The sequence below is a fragment of the Pagrus pagrus genome (assembly GCF_965226575.1).
Source record: "Pagrus pagrus genome assembly, chromosome: 23".
In the NCBI taxonomy this organism is placed as follows: Eukaryota; Metazoa; Chordata; class Actinopteri; order Spariformes; family Sparidae; genus Pagrus; species Pagrus pagrus.
Genome location: NC_140205.1, coordinates 14,522,115 through 14,541,623, shown reverse-complemented (window position 1 = coordinate 14,541,623; position 19,509 = coordinate 14,522,115). Strand labels below are relative to the sequence as shown.

At 42.2% G+C, this 19,509-nt stretch overlaps 3 protein-coding genes across 7 annotated transcripts; 2 read left to right on the top strand and 1 right to left on the bottom strand.

The window, feature by feature from the left end:
- Window positions 1-63: 63 nt before the first annotated feature.
- Window positions 64-9,978, top strand: zbed4 (zinc finger, BED-type containing 4). 3 transcript variants are annotated; one of them, XM_084346374.1, is made up of 3 exons: window positions 1,098-1,262; window positions 5,179-5,414; window positions 5,613-9,978. In XM_084346374.1, exons 2-3 carry the CDS (start codon window positions 5,373-5,375, stop codon window positions 9,150-9,152), a joined length of 3,582 nt encoding a protein of 1,193 aa, XP_084202500.1. In that variant the 5' UTR covers window positions 1,098-1,262; window positions 5,179-5,372; the 3' UTR covers window positions 9,153-9,978. The 3 variants fall into 3 exon arrangements, with proteins under 3 accessions (XP_084202499.1, XP_084202500.1, XP_084202498.1); XM_084346373.1 differs by lacking the exon at window positions 1,098-1,262 and adding an exon at window positions 64-193 and having other exon boundaries at window positions 5,179-9,978; XM_084346372.1 differs by having other exon boundaries at window positions 1,099-1,262; window positions 5,179-9,978.
- Window positions 9,979-10,081: 103 nt separating this feature from the next.
- Window positions 10,082-13,708, bottom strand: alg12 (ALG12 alpha-1,6-mannosyltransferase). The gene is made up of 9 exons (XM_084346375.1): window positions 13,517-13,708; window positions 12,613-12,745; window positions 12,332-12,505; window positions 12,043-12,237; window positions 11,865-11,967; window positions 11,524-11,748; window positions 11,215-11,384; window positions 10,778-10,853; window positions 10,082-10,698 (listed from the first exon to the last, which is right to left on the bottom strand). The coding sequence occupies exons 1-9, from the start codon at window positions 13,673-13,675 to the stop codon at window positions 10,449-10,451; spliced, it is 1,485 nt and encodes a 494-aa protein (XP_084202501.1). The 5' UTR covers window positions 13,676-13,708; the 3' UTR covers window positions 10,082-10,448.
- Window positions 13,709-13,953: 245 nt separating this feature from the next.
- Window positions 13,954-18,674, top strand: creld2 (cysteine-rich with EGF-like domains 2). 3 transcript variants are annotated; one of them, XM_084345719.1, is made up of 11 exons: window positions 13,954-14,028; window positions 14,269-14,339; window positions 14,485-14,567; window positions 14,863-14,973; window positions 15,105-15,196; window positions 15,356-15,532; window positions 15,650-15,748; window positions 16,794-16,877; window positions 17,061-17,156; window positions 18,044-18,184; window positions 18,327-18,674. In XM_084345719.1, the coding sequence occupies exons 4-11, from the start codon at window positions 14,876-14,878 to the stop codon at window positions 18,383-18,385; spliced, it is 846 nt and encodes a 281-aa protein (XP_084201845.1). In that variant the 5' UTR covers window positions 13,954-14,028; window positions 14,269-14,339; window positions 14,485-14,567; window positions 14,863-14,875; the 3' UTR covers window positions 18,386-18,674. The 3 variants fall into 3 exon arrangements, with proteins under 3 accessions (XP_084201845.1, XP_084201844.1, XP_084201843.1); XM_084345718.1 differs by having other exon boundaries at window positions 13,970-14,339; window positions 18,330-18,674; XM_084345717.1 differs by having other exon boundaries at window positions 13,971-14,339.
- The last annotated feature ends 835 nt before the right edge of the window (window positions 18,675-19,509 follow it).

Sequence of the window (19,509 nt, the reverse complement as noted above, 5' to 3'; positions counted from 1 at the left end):
CAGTATTATTTTGCTTTGTGGACCATTCATAGGTTAGAGTCGCTCGCTAGCCACAGTCGACCAGGAGCAAAAAGCAGCAGCAGCAGCAGCAGCACTACGTACGGGCTCATCCCCCAACACAACAATGCGTTTCACCAGACAACTCCCACCCGTACGCACTACTCTACGTGTGACGCTGGAGGTCATGTTGGTGGTGAGTCGTAGATTTCACACAAAAGCCCATCTGTCACACAATCAATGCATTGCCTTTTGTCGATCCTTACTAGCAGTACGCTAGACACAAAGCTCCGAACAAAGCGCGAACCGGGGCACTGTCTGAGCAAAGCTGGGGACGGTGTGTCTTGTTTTGGCTCTCCGGGACCGGGGGGGTGTGTAGTCATAATCGACGGGTATGACTTTCAGATCGGTGTGTGTTGTGTGTCATGGTCCGGGCTATTGATTCAGCATTTCTCCTCTAGTCACAGAGGACACGGGCCAGGACAACAACAAACCACTGTTAAATGCCCCACCCTGGTGACCAGTTCGCCCCAGATCGTATCCTTGAGGGGGAAGAACAAGAAATCCCCGTCGGGTTACAAGAGTTTTAATGTTGTGTTGATAAAAGCATAAATATATTTAATTATATTCTTCAATCAGAGCTGTGGCCCCAAACCGTGAACGCACCACGGAGCAGAAGTCGTGTGTTAATTGAGGAGTAATTATGTCGTAGTAACGAGCTGCCGAACTTTGTTCGATTAATTGAACGAACCGCCGTCATTGGAAGAAGAATAATAATATGCAAACTGAATCATCCATTAACGAAAATTAACACTGTATTATTATTATTATTATTATTATTATTATTATTATTATTATTATTATTATTATTATATTAGAGTACAAAGTTACTTATAAAATAAAAAATGTACCCCCCAAAAAATATTGTTACTGTTGTTCGCGCTTATTATAAAAAAATAAATATGTCACAACAGACCTGTCAGCTGTCATTTTAATAATAAGTCGCCCACTGCTGTTTTTGATAAGTGAAAAATAAAAGTGTTATGTGACATCTTGCTTAAACGTGTTGCCCCCTGCGCCCGGTGACATCATTAAAACATGTTCCTTCCGTCCGACGCTGTGTGGAGCTGCTCCGGCCGAACGTGAACTGCTAGCTAACCAGGAGACAAAAGCAACAAAGTGAACCCCCCTCCGGATCAATCAAATGTGTCATATTTAACTGTTTAGGAGCCGAAACCTTGTGTCCCACAACGCCATACTTCACAGTAAGTATCCCGAGCACATGTACGCGTCCGAGGAGAGGTTTAATTCGGCCGGGGACGTCGTGGTGAGCCCCGGTCTGATTCGGATCCCGTGTGGTTCGTGTGTTGCCACGGCTGGGTTCTGCCTCGCCAGGTTAGCTTGTATGTCCTGTGTGTGGCCTAGCTGGCAGCTAACCAGCTAGCAGTCGTGGTGTGGTCCGAGGTTTACCAACCGCCTTTACCCGGGATATCAGCGCGTTAATGGGATAGTTGTGGAAGTTTCATTGCGTCGAATATTTGTGCCACAAGCCCATGTGACAGCGGTGTTGTACCCTATGTGTTGTTTTTGTGTGTTTATTAGCCTTGTGGCTAACCCAGTTAGCACCAGGATAGCCACCGTGGTGTTTACTGATGGTACAGCCTAACTGCCTGAAATATTTAATCAGAGCGTTAAATATTGACTAGCATGAGGGTCGCACAAGTGTCAGGTTTTTGTGTTAGCTGTTGTTCAACGACGGTGAGTCGAAAGCCGGCGTGTGGGTCACCATTTACAAGTTGGTGTGTTGTGTGAAGACGAAGGCTAGTCAGCGTTGGCAAATATCTGCTGTCCTCTCATCTTCCTGACTAGCACTTGAGCCAAACCCGGAAAAACTGTCGTCTGTCACTGCTCACTTAGGAAATGAATTACTTTTGCTTGTTCTTTTGAAACGCAATCATGTATTAATAATCAGTTATACAGTTTGTTGCACTTGTCACACTCACGGGGTTAGATTAAGATCAATTAACGGTACATTTTATGAACGTTTGGTAGAGATTGATACAAGTTAGTCTGGATTGAAGGGATCATGTTTACTTAGGCAAATATTGTCAGAGCTTAACGTTATGTGTCTTGCACGCACTGTATTGTGCAATGTGAAACCTGTTTTAGGGTTTGTTTGTATTGTTTGTCTCATCTGTTGTAAAGATACAATTTTGTAGTTTAGTCTCAGTATTTCCCCTTACTTTTTATGTTGTATATACAGTATGCTTGATCTTGAGCACATTGGTCCACAGTACCACAGTACTTACTGTCTGTTACTGTGTTGTTAACAGACCTCATTTGACCTGATCCTACAGCTAAGGATTTTAAGAGAAATATTTTTTAAATTTTTTTTAAAAAACAAATTACACACCCAATTCAACCCAGTTACCAGTGTATTATGCAAATTGATGTAGTCTAATGCATTTACTCCTTATACTCCTTTCATGCAAATAATAGAGAGATGGTAGATAGTGAGTTGTGGCTATAACTTAATTAAACTGTCATTTGGATGTTGTAAACTGTACAGCTGTTTAACTCTTGCACTATAATGAGAGATGTGTCTAATATTTTGACTACCCCATTAATTTCACCAAGGCTAGCTTGGATATTCTCTGAAACGGTTTCAACAAAAGCTGAATAATGTAACCTTAAAGGTGCACTATGTAGTTTTGGGGACAGATTTTTAATGAGGGGAGTAAGATCTTCATTGACTAATCTTTTAAAAAAAATTAAAAATTGTATTATTTTTTATGCCTAAACAAATTCTTTTCATTTTCATGACTGGATAAACTGAATAAACAAACTGTCCTTACAGGACAACACAGTTTCATACTGTTCTACTGTTTATATGTGGCAGACCCTGCCACCTTTCTAGCTTCAAACAGTGTTCTGGGGACCTTTTTTTCCTCTGAGAACAGCTTGTTTATTCAGTTATGAAAAAAATAAATATTTCTGAGTTTGTATTATTATCTCATGTTTATTGTTAATATAACAATTCTGAATTTCTTCTCTAACGCTACATGGTGCCCCTTTGATTAAGGTATTGTGTGTTGCAGGGCTGTTGTATTAGACTGCATTAGCTTTAGCTAAGTGGAGCTAACAAACTGGCAACTGAATGTATGTGTTTTGGCACATTTAACCATGTGTACTGACCATACCTATGCATGTAGATCTACCTGTATTATGACAGGATAATTTTGACTGTGTGGTGCTGATAAAGAATTAATGGTCTAACAGTGTCGTGGCAAAAATGGTAAAGTGGGTGTCCCTGCAAACATGAGTCACGTGAGTAATGCACTACCCTGAGATGATTTCAGTCATTAGTTCCTCTATATTTACCAGTCAGTGCTGCAGTGTGGTTGAAATGTTTCAGTGTAATAAAAAAGCACGTTTTATACATGGATCCACATCCAGTTTAATTTAAGCACCATGTTTGAAGAGTTGTAGGACATTTTTCAGTTGTTTATAGATCTACTGTACCATTGGTCAGTTATACATAATCAAATGTGATGAGATAAAAAGGCATTGGCACCACAGAACATATCAAGTCCCAAAAACTGTAAATTTCTTATTAACAGTATAACTAAATGAATATGTCTTTGGTAAGCTTTACTATACACCGATCAGCCACAACATTAAATCCACTTACGAGTAAAGTGCATAACATTGATCATCTTGTTAAAATGCAATGGTTTGCTGGGAGACCTTGGGTCCCCGCATTCATGTGGATGCTACTTAACACTCACCACCAACCCAAACACCATTGTAGACCAATTAAATAACCTCATGGCAATGGCACTCCCTGATGGCAGTGGCCCCCCAAACAAGAAAGTGCGCCCTGCTGCACCCGACAAACTGCCCAGGAATGGCTCAAGGAATGTGACAAAGAGCCCAAGGTGTCGTCCCCCTATTCCCCAGATCCCAATCTGATCGAGCATCTGTGGGACGTGTTGAAACAAGTCCGATCCATGGAGGCCATCCCCTAACCCACAGGACCCAAAGGATCCACTAATGCCAGACACTAAAAAACAACCTCATAAGTCTTGTGTCCATGCCTTGACGGGTCAGAAACCTGCAGAATATAAGAGAGAAAACCTGCAGAATATAAAGCAGGCGGTTTTAATGTTGTGTCTGATCAGGGGTGAGAAAGTGTATTCAGTTTGTGGGAATGAGGACAGGGGATTATGATTCAGAAAGCTGAATAAATCGAGCAACAGTTCTGTGGAAGAAGCTAGGAGAGGTGTATCTGCCCTTGATAGATGACTACAGTTTCCCTGGTGGCTGCTTGTGTATGTAAGCTGTGGGCCATGAATGCAGGACTTGAAGGCCAGGCTGATCTTGCACATGTAAATGAGACAGCATAGCCTCACAAAGACCAACATTAAAACAGTCTTTGGGTGGTGCTTGCCAATTTGCAAATTCAAGCATTTCAAAGTTTATAACCAAAAATTTGCATTTAAATGAAAACCAAAGTGGTCAACAAGGGAAGAGTTTTGTGAAGCTTGATTGTACAGCAGGAGATAGTTGTGACTTTTAACATCGACACACATTTACACATTGAACCTTGTGTAAAGAGCCTGGTCAATTTGTTCTAGAAAATAAAAATGTAAAGACTTCCTTGTCATAACAGAATATCTACACTGATCAGCAACAACTTTAAAACCACCAACTTAATATTGCGCTGGGTTCCCCATGTGCAACCAAAATAGCTCTGACCCATCAAGGCATGGTCATAAGACCTCTGGCGGTGTCCTGTGGTGTCTGGCACCAGGACGTCTGTAGTGGATCCTTTTGGGTCCTGTATGTCTGGGGGTTCGGCCTCCATGGATTGGACTTGTTCTGGCACATCCCGTAGATGCATGATCGGATTGGGGTCTGGGGGTCCGTTGCCATGAGGGGGTGTACTTTGGTCCACAACAGTGTTTGGATGAGTGGTGCCTGTCAAGTCGTGTCCACAAGAATGCCAGCACCCGAGATTTCCCAAAAGAACATTGCATTATAATAAGATCAATGTTACTCACATCACCTGCCAGTGGTTTTAAAGTTGTGGTTGATCTGTGTATTTTACCTGTTGTTGTTTTTGGAGTTGTAATTTCATAAGGATACACTTTAATCTATCTTCTCTCTCCCACTCTCTAGGTTGTGTGCAGAGTGGTGGAAATACTTCAGTCATAAATGGAGAGGGACAAGCAGGCAGCCTGTGTCCCAGACAGCCACACACTCATTACAACACCTGCTTGAGGACTGCAGTATCGATGCCTACACCTGAAATAACTGATTGCATCTGACGACAACAGACCTGACGATTCTACAGAAACCCTTGGGCTGCTGCCATGGATGGCGAGGAAGATGTCCCTCACATGAGTGAGGATATGGTCAGTGAACCTAATGGCTCCATAGAAAGTAAAAAGAGAGAGGCAAAAGGGACCTGCCTGAAAATTGAGGGCCAGGATGGCTATGTGTTCAAATCCTACAGCATTACTCCCCATGAGGCTGCAGATGCAAGGTCACCTGCTTGCTCCTCAATAACACTGGATAAAGACTCTCCCCCTTCTTTTCATTTATCTTCTCAGGACGACAAACAGCTGGAGTCAGACCAAGCAAGCGAGACTGATCCAGCATCTCCCACTCTGTCAAACAAATGCCTAAACACTGATACTGAGGAAAATATGGAGAGTGAAAAGTATGAAAATGGCAATGAAGAAAGTCAACATATCAAAGAGGAGACTGGGGATGCTAATGGAATGGAAGAGGAAATCCAGGATGATGAAAGGCTCGCATTTGGTAGCTCAATTGGCCCTTTTGTAACTAGAGATGTCGATGAGTATAGCAATTTATTAAGTGGATACACAAGCACCCTTTATGATGTTGCCATGGATGCTGTCACTCAGAGCCTTTTGTCATCTATGAGGAGTAATACCAACCCGAGGAAAAAATCTCCTGCATGGAACCATTTCTGTATATCACCACGAGACAGTACCAAAGCAATCTGTTTATACTGCATGAAAGAGTTCAGTCGGGGGAAGAATGAGAAAGACCTCAGCACAAGTTGTCTAATGAGGCATGTACGAAGGGCTCACCCCACTGTGCTTTTACAAGACGGGGCAGACGCATCCTCAAATCTGACTGGCTCGCTTTCCTCATCTTTGATACCTCCCTCCCCAAACTCACCAAAAAATGGAGACTTGACAAATAGCATTATTTCTTCTGCCTCAAAGAACACTTCACCGTCCACCTCCTCAGCTGAAAACTCAGATCTGTCATCCAAAGAAGTGTTGCCCAAAGTCGAACCAAAACTAGAACCATATGCCAACACTGACACTGTTTGCAGCACGCTCTCATCCTCACATTCCAATGAAAACAACCTTGAAGACATGTCAGACGGAGTGCCCGAGCGCCTTCCTGGGACACCTAAAGGCTCGAGCTCCCGTCGGAGATCAGCTGTATGGAAACACTTCTACCTGTCGCCTGCTGACAATTCCAAAGCAGTATGTATCCATTGCATGAATGAATTCAGTAGGGGTAAAAATGGGAAGGATTTAGGGACAAGCTGTCTTATCCGTCATATGTGGAGGGCCCACAAAGAGGTTGTCATTGAGGAAAATGGACAGGGCAATCACATTCCCCCACCCTACACAAACCCGCCCTCACTACTGTCCCGCACACAACTACAGGATCCACTGGAAATTAAAAAAGAATCGCCCCTTCTTCCATCTTCACCAGAAACCATATCTGATGAATTACCCCAAAGCATAGAGGAAAGCATGGATATAAAAGAGGAATCTGAAGAGGTCATGCATCTCTCAGGACAGGAGTCCTCTCTCAATCTGTCCTTCAAAACTCAGGGGGAGGATACACCCTTAACTTCCTCACCATGCGACCTCTCTGAGGGCCCCAGCCTCAATCAGGATCATTCAGTTTTCCAGCAAAACAAGAAGATCATGAAACGGGTGAAATCTGAGGTGTGGCATCATTTCATAGTGTCACCAGTTGACCAGTTAAAAGCACTGTGCCGTTACTGTCCATGCGTCATCAGCCGGGGAAAACGGGGCGACTTTGGTACAAGCTGTCTAATGAGGCATCTTATGAGACGCCACCCAGACGTCCTCAAAAACCAAAAAAGCACAGATGAGAAGGACTCCTCCCCTCATCCCTATGTCAGTCTCACAGCACCGGATGCAGTTTCAACCAAAGAAACTGAGAGCCCTGCAAGTGAGAAAAAGCCACAGCCCCTGCCTGTTTTCAGCAAAAAGACGTCAAAACTGTGGAACCATTTCTCCATTTCACCTGCTGATCCCACAAAGGTGGTTTGTTTGCACTGTAGCCGCACAATTAGCAGAGGCAAAAAGACTACAAACCTCGGCACAAGCTGCCTCTTCAGGCACATGCAGAGGTTTCATGGACATGTTCTAGAAAGCAACAATACTATCTCAGGTGATGTGCCGTCTGCTGAAATTCACGTTAAACAAGAGCTCATGGACACTTCTGTTTATGAAACAGAACAGACTCATGAGAGGTTTGATGAACACCACCCGGTTGCCAAAAAAATCACCAAACTTATCGCTGAAATGCTCGCACTGGATCTTCAGCCATCAGCTATGGTGGAGAATGCTGGACTGAACAGACTACTTGAGTACCTCCAGCCTCAGTATTCTCTACCACCTTCTTCTTACTTTACCAGCACTGCCATACCAGATATGTACGAAAGGGTGAAGGATGTTGTGCTGACCCACCTTAAAGAGGCTGAAGGTGGTGTTGTTCACTTCACGACTAGTATTTGGGTCAGTAGCCAGACAAGAGAATACCTGACCCTCAGTGCCCACTGGGCAACGTACGAGTCAAGTGTCAGACCCCAGGGTCAGGACTTTCACTGCTCCGCTCTCCTAAGTGTCTCACAGATAGACTGTGATCACGATATGCATGACATCCCAAAGCAGCTCGAGTATCTGTGGGATTCTTGGATCACCTCATCAGGGCTGAAAAAGGGGTTCACTGTAACTGATAACAACACCATCAGAAACACTTTGGAGGACCATGGCCATGTCACCATGCAGTGTTTCGGACACACTATAGACCTCATTGTTAGCGAAGCCATAAAGAGCCAGAGAATGGTTCAGAACCTTCTGAGTATTGCACGAAAGATCTGTGAACGTGTGCACCGCTCAGCAAAGGCCAAGGAGAAGCTGGCTGAGCTCCAGAGGGCCCACCAGCTGCCAGAGAACCAACTGATTCAGGATGTTCCTTCAAAATGGAGGACTTCCTTTTCCATGCTGGATCGGCTGGTGGAACAGAAGAAAGCCATCGACGAGATGTCGATCGAGTGCAATTTCAGGGAAATGATCAGCTGTGATCAGTGGGAGGTCATGCTATCGGTCTGCAATGCACTGAAACCTTTTGAGGTCGCCTACAGGGAGATGAGCAACCGCACTGCCACTCTGGGACAAGTCATACCACTAATTCACATCCTCAATCGAAAGATAGACCTGCTGTTTGATGAAACTGTGGGCATAGACAACATGCTCAAGTCTCTAAAGGAAGCCATGGTGAGCAGAATGTCCGCAACTCTGCATGACCCACGATACACCTGGGCGACCATGCTGGACCCACGATACAAGACTTCATTGTTCACAGAGGAAGAAGCCGAGCAGTGTAAACAAGATCTGATCCACGAGCTTGACTTGTCCTCTTCTACCTCAGTAGCAGTTAAGCCTCCGCTGCCCAATGGCTGCAATGAGGCCCCCGTTTCATCTGACACCCCCGACTCAAACAAGGACAACCTCTGGTCCCTAATGGCCGACATCCGACAAAAGATAAAACACGAGGAGAAGCCAAAGTCCTCAGAGCTGGCAGTGCTGGAGTACCTTGAGGAAGACATACTTGATCAAAGCTGTGACCCCCTCGACTATTGGAACCTGAAAAAGTTCCTGTGGCCCGATCTTGCCAAAGTAGCTGCCCGTTACGTGGGCTGCCCTCCCAGCATCGTCCCAGCAGAGACACTGTTCAGCACAGCTAGTGTCAACTGTACTCTAAATCAGCCCAGACCGCTACTGGAGAACATGGAGGGTCTGCTGTTCCTCAAGGTCAACCTCCCTTTGATTTATTTTCAGTACTGATTATCGCTGACCATTAACTTGAAAACCCTTTATCAAGGACCAAGTTGCGTAGCTGTGAAATGGGGGTTTTCTGTTGGGCAAAATGTAAAATATCAATTTATACACTGATTGATTCTCAATGCAAAGGCCAGATTTGAGGGTTTTATTGTATTCTGTGTACTACTGTTAAACACTTTGGAGCTGTTGTGATGAAAAGTCTCAGTCAAAAGTGTATCAGGGAGGGAGGGTTTTTCTAGCTGTAGGGGTTGGTGATAACGTGTTTGCTTGTAAATCGATGTTTTTTTGTTTTCTGTGTCTACTCTCTCCTTGTGCCTTATCCAAAACTACTTCAGGTCAAAATGCTGTAAATATTTTGTTAAATTGCGCAGATCACTTCAGGATGCTTTTTTGATGATTTATGTATTAAAAGTTAGATGCAGAGTTGTTTTCTGGATGAAAACATGGCCCAAAAATAAATGCTGTGACTGAAAGATGTTTTTAAGTTAATGTTATTTAATTTTCATTGTGAATTTGTGGCTCATGGTACTGTCGTTTAGAAATAGACCTGTTTTTTTTTAACTCGCTTAAATGTTTTTAATAAGAGTATGTATAATATTGCTGTATTTTCAGAATAAGCAGTTTGTTTGGAATATACAATTTGTCTCTTAAGCACAATTTAAGTTTATGTCCAGGGGATTAAATTATGGGTTTATTATTGAGTAAAACAATGTACTGTACATTTTTATATTAAATGACTTCTGAACCTAATTTGATAAATGTTTTAGCATTGAGACTGGAACCATGCAAATTTTGTGGTCATTTGTAAATAAAGGTTTTCCTTATGCAATATTGCAGGTATTGAGCCGTTTTCATTGGTTATTGGGGTTTTAATGTTCAGACGAGTTTACTGAGTAGTGTGTGACTAGAGAAACAAAAGTGCAATTCAGGAATCTGGTTACTTCCACTCATTTTCAGCTTTATTCATCTACAAAATATAACATCACAACCTGGGGTAAAAAAATACAAATCTGTCTGGAGAAGATGAAATAGCCCTGCACTTGTCTGCAAGAAGACATTTCATTATTTCCTTGCTTTTCAAGGGAAACAATGCATTACTCCTTAGCATGACAATAGAGAACCATTTTAAATAGCAGAAAAGATTTGACAGTTCAATAAAATAATTTTCTTGGGTAGCACATAAGCAGTTGTATTGCAGACAAATGTGACAGATGAAAGATGTGTTATTGTCTTCACAGTACCCTCCTTGTTTTGGTCACCTTCAGTCTATTTTCTTGGTCACTCCTTAATCCAATGCCCTTAAGGTCCCCCTTTTTGTTGCCCGCTTGCAGTCTTTCTCTCCATTAGCACTGTTTTTCTGTCCAACCGCACACTGACGGGAGGGAAGTGAAACATGTTGAAGGCAATGTTGCTGTAACCTTCTATGAAGGTCAGAGGCTGATGAGTGTGCTGAAGCAGCTGTATCTTGGTGGTGTTGGCCTCCATCAGTAGGTGTGAGTACATTTTGATCTCAGGATTTGTAAGGTTCAGATCCTCACGTTTGTCATATCTGTTGTAAAATGAAAGTGATGGCATTACAGAAGGAACAACTGTTTTTTGACAGGTTTTAGTTTGAAAATTACACCAACCTCCAGTTTCTGTTCTGCTCCAAGAAGCGAGAAACTCCAGTTTCAGCAGCATAAGTGTCGATATGAACAAAGACATCTGAGGAGAACAGGGCATTGTTTAACTGAACACACCTTGTATGTTTGAATGACTGAGTATATTAGTATAGTATTTTGTACGATTACTGAAAAGTACAATCATTATAGTTAACATGGTTTGTGAACATGCTCAAATAAAGTTTTGATTATTTTAGATTTTTGCACAACATAGAAAACATTAAAACTAAAAGACAATCTGAGTGTTACCCCGAAAATTGCATATTACACGCACATATTTTCTGACATTTTCAATGATTAAATCCTAAGTATTGATTCATGAGCTCCTCTTAAAAGGTGGCAGGAATTAAAAGTGTTTCTGACTTCTTGTTTAAGAAGAAACAAAAATTGAAAGTGATTCCAACCTGCTGTGACTGGCAACAACCTGTGTAGTTCCTGCAGCCCTCGGCCCCCTGGGTAATTGTGGTGGGAAACATATAGGCAAATACTGGAGTATGCTGCATTGATCAACAGCTGGCCAACCACAACTGCAGAGCCCAGTTTATACATCCAGGATTTCTGGTAGTTGCATAAACTAAAGCACAAGGGAAGGAGAAAGTGAACAACAGCTTTTGCTATCTTTGAAATGATTTTTGTTCTCTGAAGGTCATATTAGTATAATTTCCTGCCCTGTGTTTCGAATGTAAGCATTGGGCTAATTTGTTTCGACTTACATGAATGAACAGCCTCGCGCAGCCACCAAGCTGAGCACAGGGAAAGTGTACATGATGAAGCGCATCTCCTTGTGGGGCAGCAGCGAGTAGAGGAGGATGAAGCCCACGGTGGGAAGCAGCAGCAGCTTCATCCGCCTGTCAAGGAGGCCGAGGGGGACGAAGAGCAGCGTGCAGCCCAGAGCACGGGGCACAGCGGAGTAAAAGTACCACAGAAAGGGAGAGGTTTACTGGGGAGATAGAGTCAAGGAGAACTGGGGGTGGGATCATCCTTTATGGTTTTTAGTGATAGTAAATGAACAAAACGTTGAAGTGAAATGTATTCTTGTAAATTAAAGGATATTCCCCAGTTGGAACTTTTGTTGAGAATAGTGTTGTACCACAAAACCTGACCTTCAGGCCACAACAACTTCCTCCAAAAGATGGTGTCGATGGCCACCGTCAGAGCTGTAAAAACAAAAGGAAGTTAAAAACTGTTGATGATTTATATTACTATTCACACACTGTACATTCACAACTCACCCAGTGACATGATCCCAGCAGGAACAGCATAGTAAAGCAGCTGCAGCAGTCCCAGCTTCCTGCTCAACAGTGATATCAGTAACATGAGTCCCATTAAGATGCAGAGCTCCGACCGGAACACGATGATGACCAAAGCAGAGAGGCTTATGAATCGGCCATATTTCTGAGCCATCCAGGACGTGAACGCGACCAGAACTGGGAAGAAAAATATAACACCATCATGTCACTGGAAAATATAATGCTTAATCGAGACTCATTTAATTATGTTTTGTATTACCTAATCGCTTACCTAGTGGCAGTGCAAATACATTAGGGAGCGTCCTGGTGCTGTAGAACATGAGGTGAAACTGAGAAGCACAAGTCAGACAGAAGAGCCCTGCGACTGTGGAGCCAAACTGCCTCCTCACCTCCCTCTGCATGTGCCACAGTGCGCCGATGACACACACGCCCAGGGATGCTCGCACTGTAAAGAACACATCAAGAGATTTATTTAGACTGTTTAAAACCAATGAGGCAACATTGTTTTTCACACAACAGTGGATTGAATGAGACCAATCAGTAACAGTTTACCTGTCAGCTGTGTGTAGAATTTCGGTGCATCCAGCAGAGAGGACAGAAACACAAAAGGGGAGCAGAGCACGGAGAGAAACAGGGGGCCGAGGAAGGTCCGCGGCACCACACCAGGGAACTCATGGTGGTCATACTGAAAGACAGCAAAGGCTCTGTTTTCAGAAAAACTAATACAGCCACATCTTAGTACAGAAAATGTTTTTGGGCAAACTGTTTTCTCAATTCTTTCAAATATTGTGTTGATTATTATGATAAATACCGACACGTTTTAGAGAACAAGTACAATATGTTTATTATGTAACAGTGCATACAGCAATGTAGTATGATTAAATGATAGCGTAAGTAAGACTAATATATAGAAAGTACTAAAATATAAAAATAGCTGTAAACAAATATGTATGTAAAACTATATATAGTTGCAGCCCTGTGTATGATTTGGGGATATACAAATAAAACTGATAGTCATACGTTTCTGGGGTTTTTTGGGCTAATATGGTAATGATGAAACATTATTTCTGATGGCAGTGAGATTACATTTTCCAGTATAGCAGAAATAATTTAGCTTTGATTTCTCTGACTATGTGGTTCTTCGTAGATCTAAATAAAGGCTTCCTTGTATTTATTATGAACATTGCTCATGGCTCTGTATTACATTAACTTTCTATTTTATTCAAATTGTGGTGCTGTGAAGGAATTTCAACCCATTTCCACCTTCTACGAATGACAACAATATAAAACTGGGAGCCTATAAAATACGTACTATCTTTAAGTGTCGTCTGCGTGGTCTGAGTAACGTTTTCACAAAGGTTGAATTAGAAAATAATAATAATACTTCATTCACTGGTGCTGTCCATAGCTAGCTTATTAGCACTATCCAGTACCTGCATCTATAACACCTGCTTACCTTGTCAAAGTTAAGTCTGTGATACAAAATGTCGTGCGCCGCTTGTAGATTAAAGCTCTCCTCAACTTTGGTGAACGGACAAAGCAATAAATGCAAGAGAGCCACAGCTATTAATAAAAACAGCAGTGGCAGCCCCAAAACATTCCTCTTTTCAGCCATGACAGCTGAGAGACATCTACCACTTCCGGTCAAGACCGGAAGTGAACCACGCAACACGTTTAATATCGATAAAAAATATTAAAATTACCTTTATAGTAATGAGGTTAAGATATTATTCAGAGGTTTGATTAAATGCGTCACCCAAAGGGGAAAACTAAATTATTTAAAATATCTACTACGAGAAATATTGAATTTTCCACGTGTGTAAGGACCTTTTGGTCCCGCGCGTGGCGGCTTGTGATTGGCTGCACACGTGATTGACAGGCAGCGCTAACAAATCAGCGCAAGCCACAATTCGATCAAGAGGCTGACGCGGAAATCTAAAACCGCATCCTTTTTTCAGCACCCGGCATGTAAATACCACTTTGTTGCGCTTTGCATAGATAACGCTAACTCACATTTAATGTTTAGGACGGCTCGTTTCGATGTGTCCGAGCCGTGCAGCGCTGTAGTATTAGTTGGAAGCTTGCTTACGAGTGGCTGAAGCGTGTGTCCTGTTATGAATTGAACGGCTGAGATGCTGTCCACCGGTCCAGAGCTGCGGCTGCTGCTGCTGCTATTGTCTTGTGTAACTCTTGTTTTACTTTTTCAAGTCACCGACGCCAAGAGAGATTTAAAAAGCGCCTGTGTGACCTGTCAGCAAATCACTGACAACTTCAACAAGGTGAGAGGACATTTCTAAACCCTTCCTTTGTGTTGTTTGGCGGTTTATACATAACTTGCTTTGATATTGTTGGTGTGTCCTGCTAGCTTAAATGCTGCCAAATGTCTTTAACTGTACAAACAGTGACTGTGTTTTGGTATTTCAGGGCTTTGACAGAACAGCAAAGCAGGGCTTTGGTGGAGGCAACACAGCCTGGGAGGAGAGAAAACTGTCTAAATATGAGACAAGGTGAGCCTGTCCTGTCCAAACTACAGGTCACCCTGCCATCAGAGACGTGTTTGCTTTGCACCAGAGCTGAAGGCTGTTATACTTGGCACAAGGAGCGTGTCAACGTTTTAGATAAGCGATGTTCATATGAATATATATCTAACTGTGTGCACAAGTGACTGGCAGCATATTTAAACTGTCCAGCTGCAGCAGTTGGCAGGTGCGATTGTTAATTTCCCACTCCTGCAAGGCCTACCTGACGTAACCCTTCACACGTGCAATTCTGAACTAACTGTGTCGTGTTTTTCCTCCACAGTGAGATCCGTCTGATGGAGATCGTGGAGGGCCTGTGCGACAGCAGCAGCTTCGAGTGCAATCGCATGCTGGAGGAGCATGAGGACCATTTTGAAACTTGGTGGTTCAAGAGGTTTGCGTCTGCCAATGCAAATGCTTTCAGGGTCACCATGGGTGGCAGGTTATTTGTGCCTAGAAGATTGTTTCACTTTGTAGATTGTGGTAAACTCATCTTTTCCTGTGTTGTTTCCTGTTCAAACGCAGGAAAACAAAACATCCTGATCTGCATAAATGGTTCTGCATTGAAACCATCAAAGTGTGCTGTCCAAAAGGAACATTTGGACCGGACTGCAATGGTGAGGGAAAGCACGAGTACATTGATTCTGTTATTTGCACAGTATAACCTAAAAATAAACAAATAAGCACAAGAACATGTGACCGGCGTTGATGTTAAAAGTATTACTAACAGAATGGTGTTTGTATTTGTGCTATCTTTCTGATTTTATTGTTTGAAGCCTGCGTTGGGGGCTCTGACAGACCCTGTCATGGAAACGGGATGTGCGATGGCGACGGGACTCGCGGCGGGAACGGAAAGTGCAGCTGTGACAACGGTTACGAAGGGGAGTCCTGTCTAGACTGCATCGAGGGCTACTTCAACGAAGTGAGGAACGACACCTTCTCTCTGTGCACAGGTACACTTCAACACACTGACCAAGCAGCAACGCATCACTTTCCTTCATATACACGAGAGAAGCAGCAAGTAGTACATCTGTCATGATTCTGAATTCTGGCTTCGCCTCCTCATACAGGATGCCACGAGTCCTGCAAAACCTGCACTGGAGCGACCGAGCAGGACTGTGATGAGTGCAAGGAAGGCTGGGAGGAGGATGACCAGGAAGCTTGTGTCGGTAAGAGGACCAGTGAAAAGTCCATGTAGTATATAGGGGGTTATTTTTGCAGATGATACTAATTTATTTCATCCTAATGTTATTTGCAACAACTTTTAGACACAATGGAAATGACATTTCTAAAGAGTTAGTTTGCTTTACTATTACTGAATTTAAGTAAGACAAGAGTCCTAGTTTTCTGCAAACATGCAACAAATATTTCACATTCATATTAAAGTCAGTTTCAATACAGTATAAAACTAGACAGTCTAAATCAAGCTTCATTAAATACCTTATATTGTTGTCTTACAGTTCCACATACAATTTAAGTGAGTGAAAATCTGGGAAATACATAAAAAAACAAACAAATACGTGTGTAATTTCATTCTTCAACGGAAAGTACTTACCATGAACCTTCCAACTCAGTTTATTAAAGTAAAGTATTTAATTTCTGTTGATTTAAAAAAAAAAAGAAAACAAAAGAGATAGTTTGATGATGTGTGAAATGTGAAAAGTTTTAATTTAGAGTGTTCTGTGATTTAAAATCAATGCAGTTTACCATCTTATTCGGGACGCATGTTCAAATCAGCCGTTCAGTTCACTTAACAGTCGCAGCATCTACTGTACAAATTCAGTGGGCATGCCACGCAGCTTAGACTAGACAGCCAAACATGTCGTCACTGATGTGGACATTTTTGAGTTCAGAGTTCAGAGAGCAAAAAATCTATGAGATTTAGCACAACAAATCTTATTGGAGGTATAGAATATCAAATGCTATAATTGTATATTAAATGTGCAAGTTGCCTGTTAAAAGAAGTTAATTGTGCAGACAGCATCACCGTATTTTGGAAGCAGAGACCAATCAAACAGACTGTATTTGATATGTAATTTGTCACATTTGACAGATAAACACTCATGTGTCATGTTTGTGCACCCGACTAATCACTTTACTGGATGGCATATTTGAAACAGGTTTTTTTAAATAGATTTTTTTTACATCCTGTTGTGGTAGAAAGCGTGAAGACTGCTCAGTAGATTAAGGCGTTTGTTTAACTCTTGTCTACAGATGTGAACGAGTGCTCCAAAGATCCTGCTCCATGTAAAGAAGATCAATACTGCCTAAACACAGAGGGCTCCTACTCCTGCAAGGGTAAATACTCATGTTGAGAACAACATTTTGATCTGTGAGATTTGGACACAACAGTAGCTAGTATATAGTAAAAAATGTATGTGTATTACAGTTATCATACTGTATTTAAATCTTCCTCTTTCGTAAATATTATTTGCTGATATCCATCTAATAGAAAGCTGTTTGTGTGTTTGTCCTTCACAGCCTGCAACAAAGTGTGTTCCGGCTGCACTGGAGCCGGTCCTGATAAGTGCCAGGCTTGTGCCAGCGGGTACCAGGACACAGAGGGCTCCTGCACAGGTACCATGTCAATATATCGCTACATGGGTAAAAGGTTTTAGTCCTTTATGCCGTATATCATTTATAGAAGAATTGTGAGATACGGTTGTTTTCCAGTTTTCAGGAAGTGTCTTTTTTTTTAAGTGTAGAACAGACAATAAGAATGTATTTAACTTGTGTTTTGGTGTATGCACAGTCCAACAGAGTAGTTAAGGATAAATCAGACTTTATTCTGTAACTTTCTAATTGTCGACAAATGCCATGAAGTCTATAAAACAGGTCAGAAATATATAGTTAAGTGTACTAATATATAGTTAGAGTTGCTTGATTTGACTTAACAGGTGCAGCATGCACACTCTGATCCAGTAGGTGGCAGTATGCGCCTTTTTTTTAAAGTGGGTTCAAACCCTCAGCTGTGCATAAACCACAGGTTAGGAACTTATTGTGTATGGTTATCGGTTATCTTCTCTGTACCAGCCATGAGAAGCAGGTCATCATCTGTATCGGCTCAAAAACATCCATATTGTGCATCACTAACTGTAAGCTGTAGATTAAAGATTGATACACGCCAGTAAGTATTTATGGTACCAGGATGGTATGAGATCGAACTAAAAATGGAATACACTGTCTGGGTTCATCATAATGGAGGATGTGTAGTTTATTGACGTGTTTTGGTAGTTTTTGGACAAAAATTTAGCTGTGAGTAAGACGGATCATATTATCACCAGACTTGTCTTTTTAAATTCTGTTTCATCTTTGAAACATGTCACCAGCACACTAAGCTAATGCTTGGTGATTTATTATAAATCTGCCTTCTTCTTCTTCTTCTTCTTCTTCTTCTTCTTCTTCTTCTTCTTGTATCCGGTTGGTGCTTTTATATTGTATAAGTGTTGCATTATGTTTTCCAGATATTGACGAGTGTTCTCAGCCAGAGTCCGTATGCAGTGAGGAGCACCAGGAGTGTATCAACAATAAAGGAAGCTACGTGTGCATCTGCTCGAAAGGCTACGAGGAGGAAGACGGCAAGTGTGTCGAAGCACCACAGCCAGGTGAGGGTTAGTGATGGTTTAAAGACCTGATTCAGATGTTGCTCTACAGATTCAAGGCAATGTATTTGCCTAACATGACGTATCAATATTAAAAGTGACCAATGAGATTATCGTTATTTATTTGTGCTTCTCTTCTCATCAGAAGAAGATGAAGAGTCAGAAGAATCCGAGACCGACGCAGGCCCACACGGGGAGCTTTGATGTAAAAAACTGACCGACAGGAGCGAATCATAAGAGGATCTGCTCATTTTTAAAATTAATGACAACATGCACTTAAAGTACCAGCTGCACTTAGAACCAACAGACGCTGCTCCAGCTGTGGATTGTGGATTCAAGGACAAAAAAAGAGACATTTTCTGCTCTCAGTACGCTGGTCGTTGTTGCTTCTCTCTGCTGTGCTCAAACTACCACTTGATGTCTTTATTTGTTGTATGGTTTTAAAAATCAAAGGTGTTTCAATAAAGGTGAATCATGTTCAATTTAAGATAAAGCCATGTCGACAGAATGTGTATATTTTATTGTATACTTTGTGTCTCTTTTGATTCTTGATCAGCAAACTGGATCACATGAGCTCTGGAAGTTGGAACGCAGGTTTTGTTTTTTGTTGCAGTTATCACAGATGACCACACGGTGGCAGTCTAAGCCTATGAAATAGGGACGCTAACTACTGTGTAAAGATGAAGGCCTTACTTTAATTGATCTAGAAAGGTCTAGTAGTGTGTGTGTGACTGTTTCTACCATTTTCATGCATGACCAGATTTGAGTGTGTTTTACTAAAAGCAATCATACTTTATATTCTATATCACGATTTCTACATGATTTATATCCCAAATTTTGGAGAATTTCCCACACACAACAATAATCCACAGTGTTCCTGCCATTCTATCACCACCACCATCTTTTGGCAGCACCGTCACCACTTGGGTGTTAGGATACTTTTCAGAAAGACCTTCCCGTGGCCCCCGTTTGGATCAAAGCATATTTTTCTAACCCAAGTCTCACCTTGCAATAAGGCTTCCTGCGGGATGATGTCAGCTGTTTTGACTCGACCGGCTTGCCGAGGTGGGGGAACAGCCAGTCGAGACCTGTCTGAGCTGGTAGTGAGGCAGCAGAGATGCAATCATACCACAGAGTCCCCCCCTGAGCTGCCCCTCCACTTTTCACTCCTGGATGTTAACTGCTATATGGAAAGACTGTATGAAGGAGGCTGGGAAAAGGTTCCTTCCCAGATGTATGGCGTTGTCATGGTGCTGGTAAAGATGCAACATCCAGGACTGAATAATAAGCTAGGACCCATAAATTACATTAGCTCACTCCCGCATGCT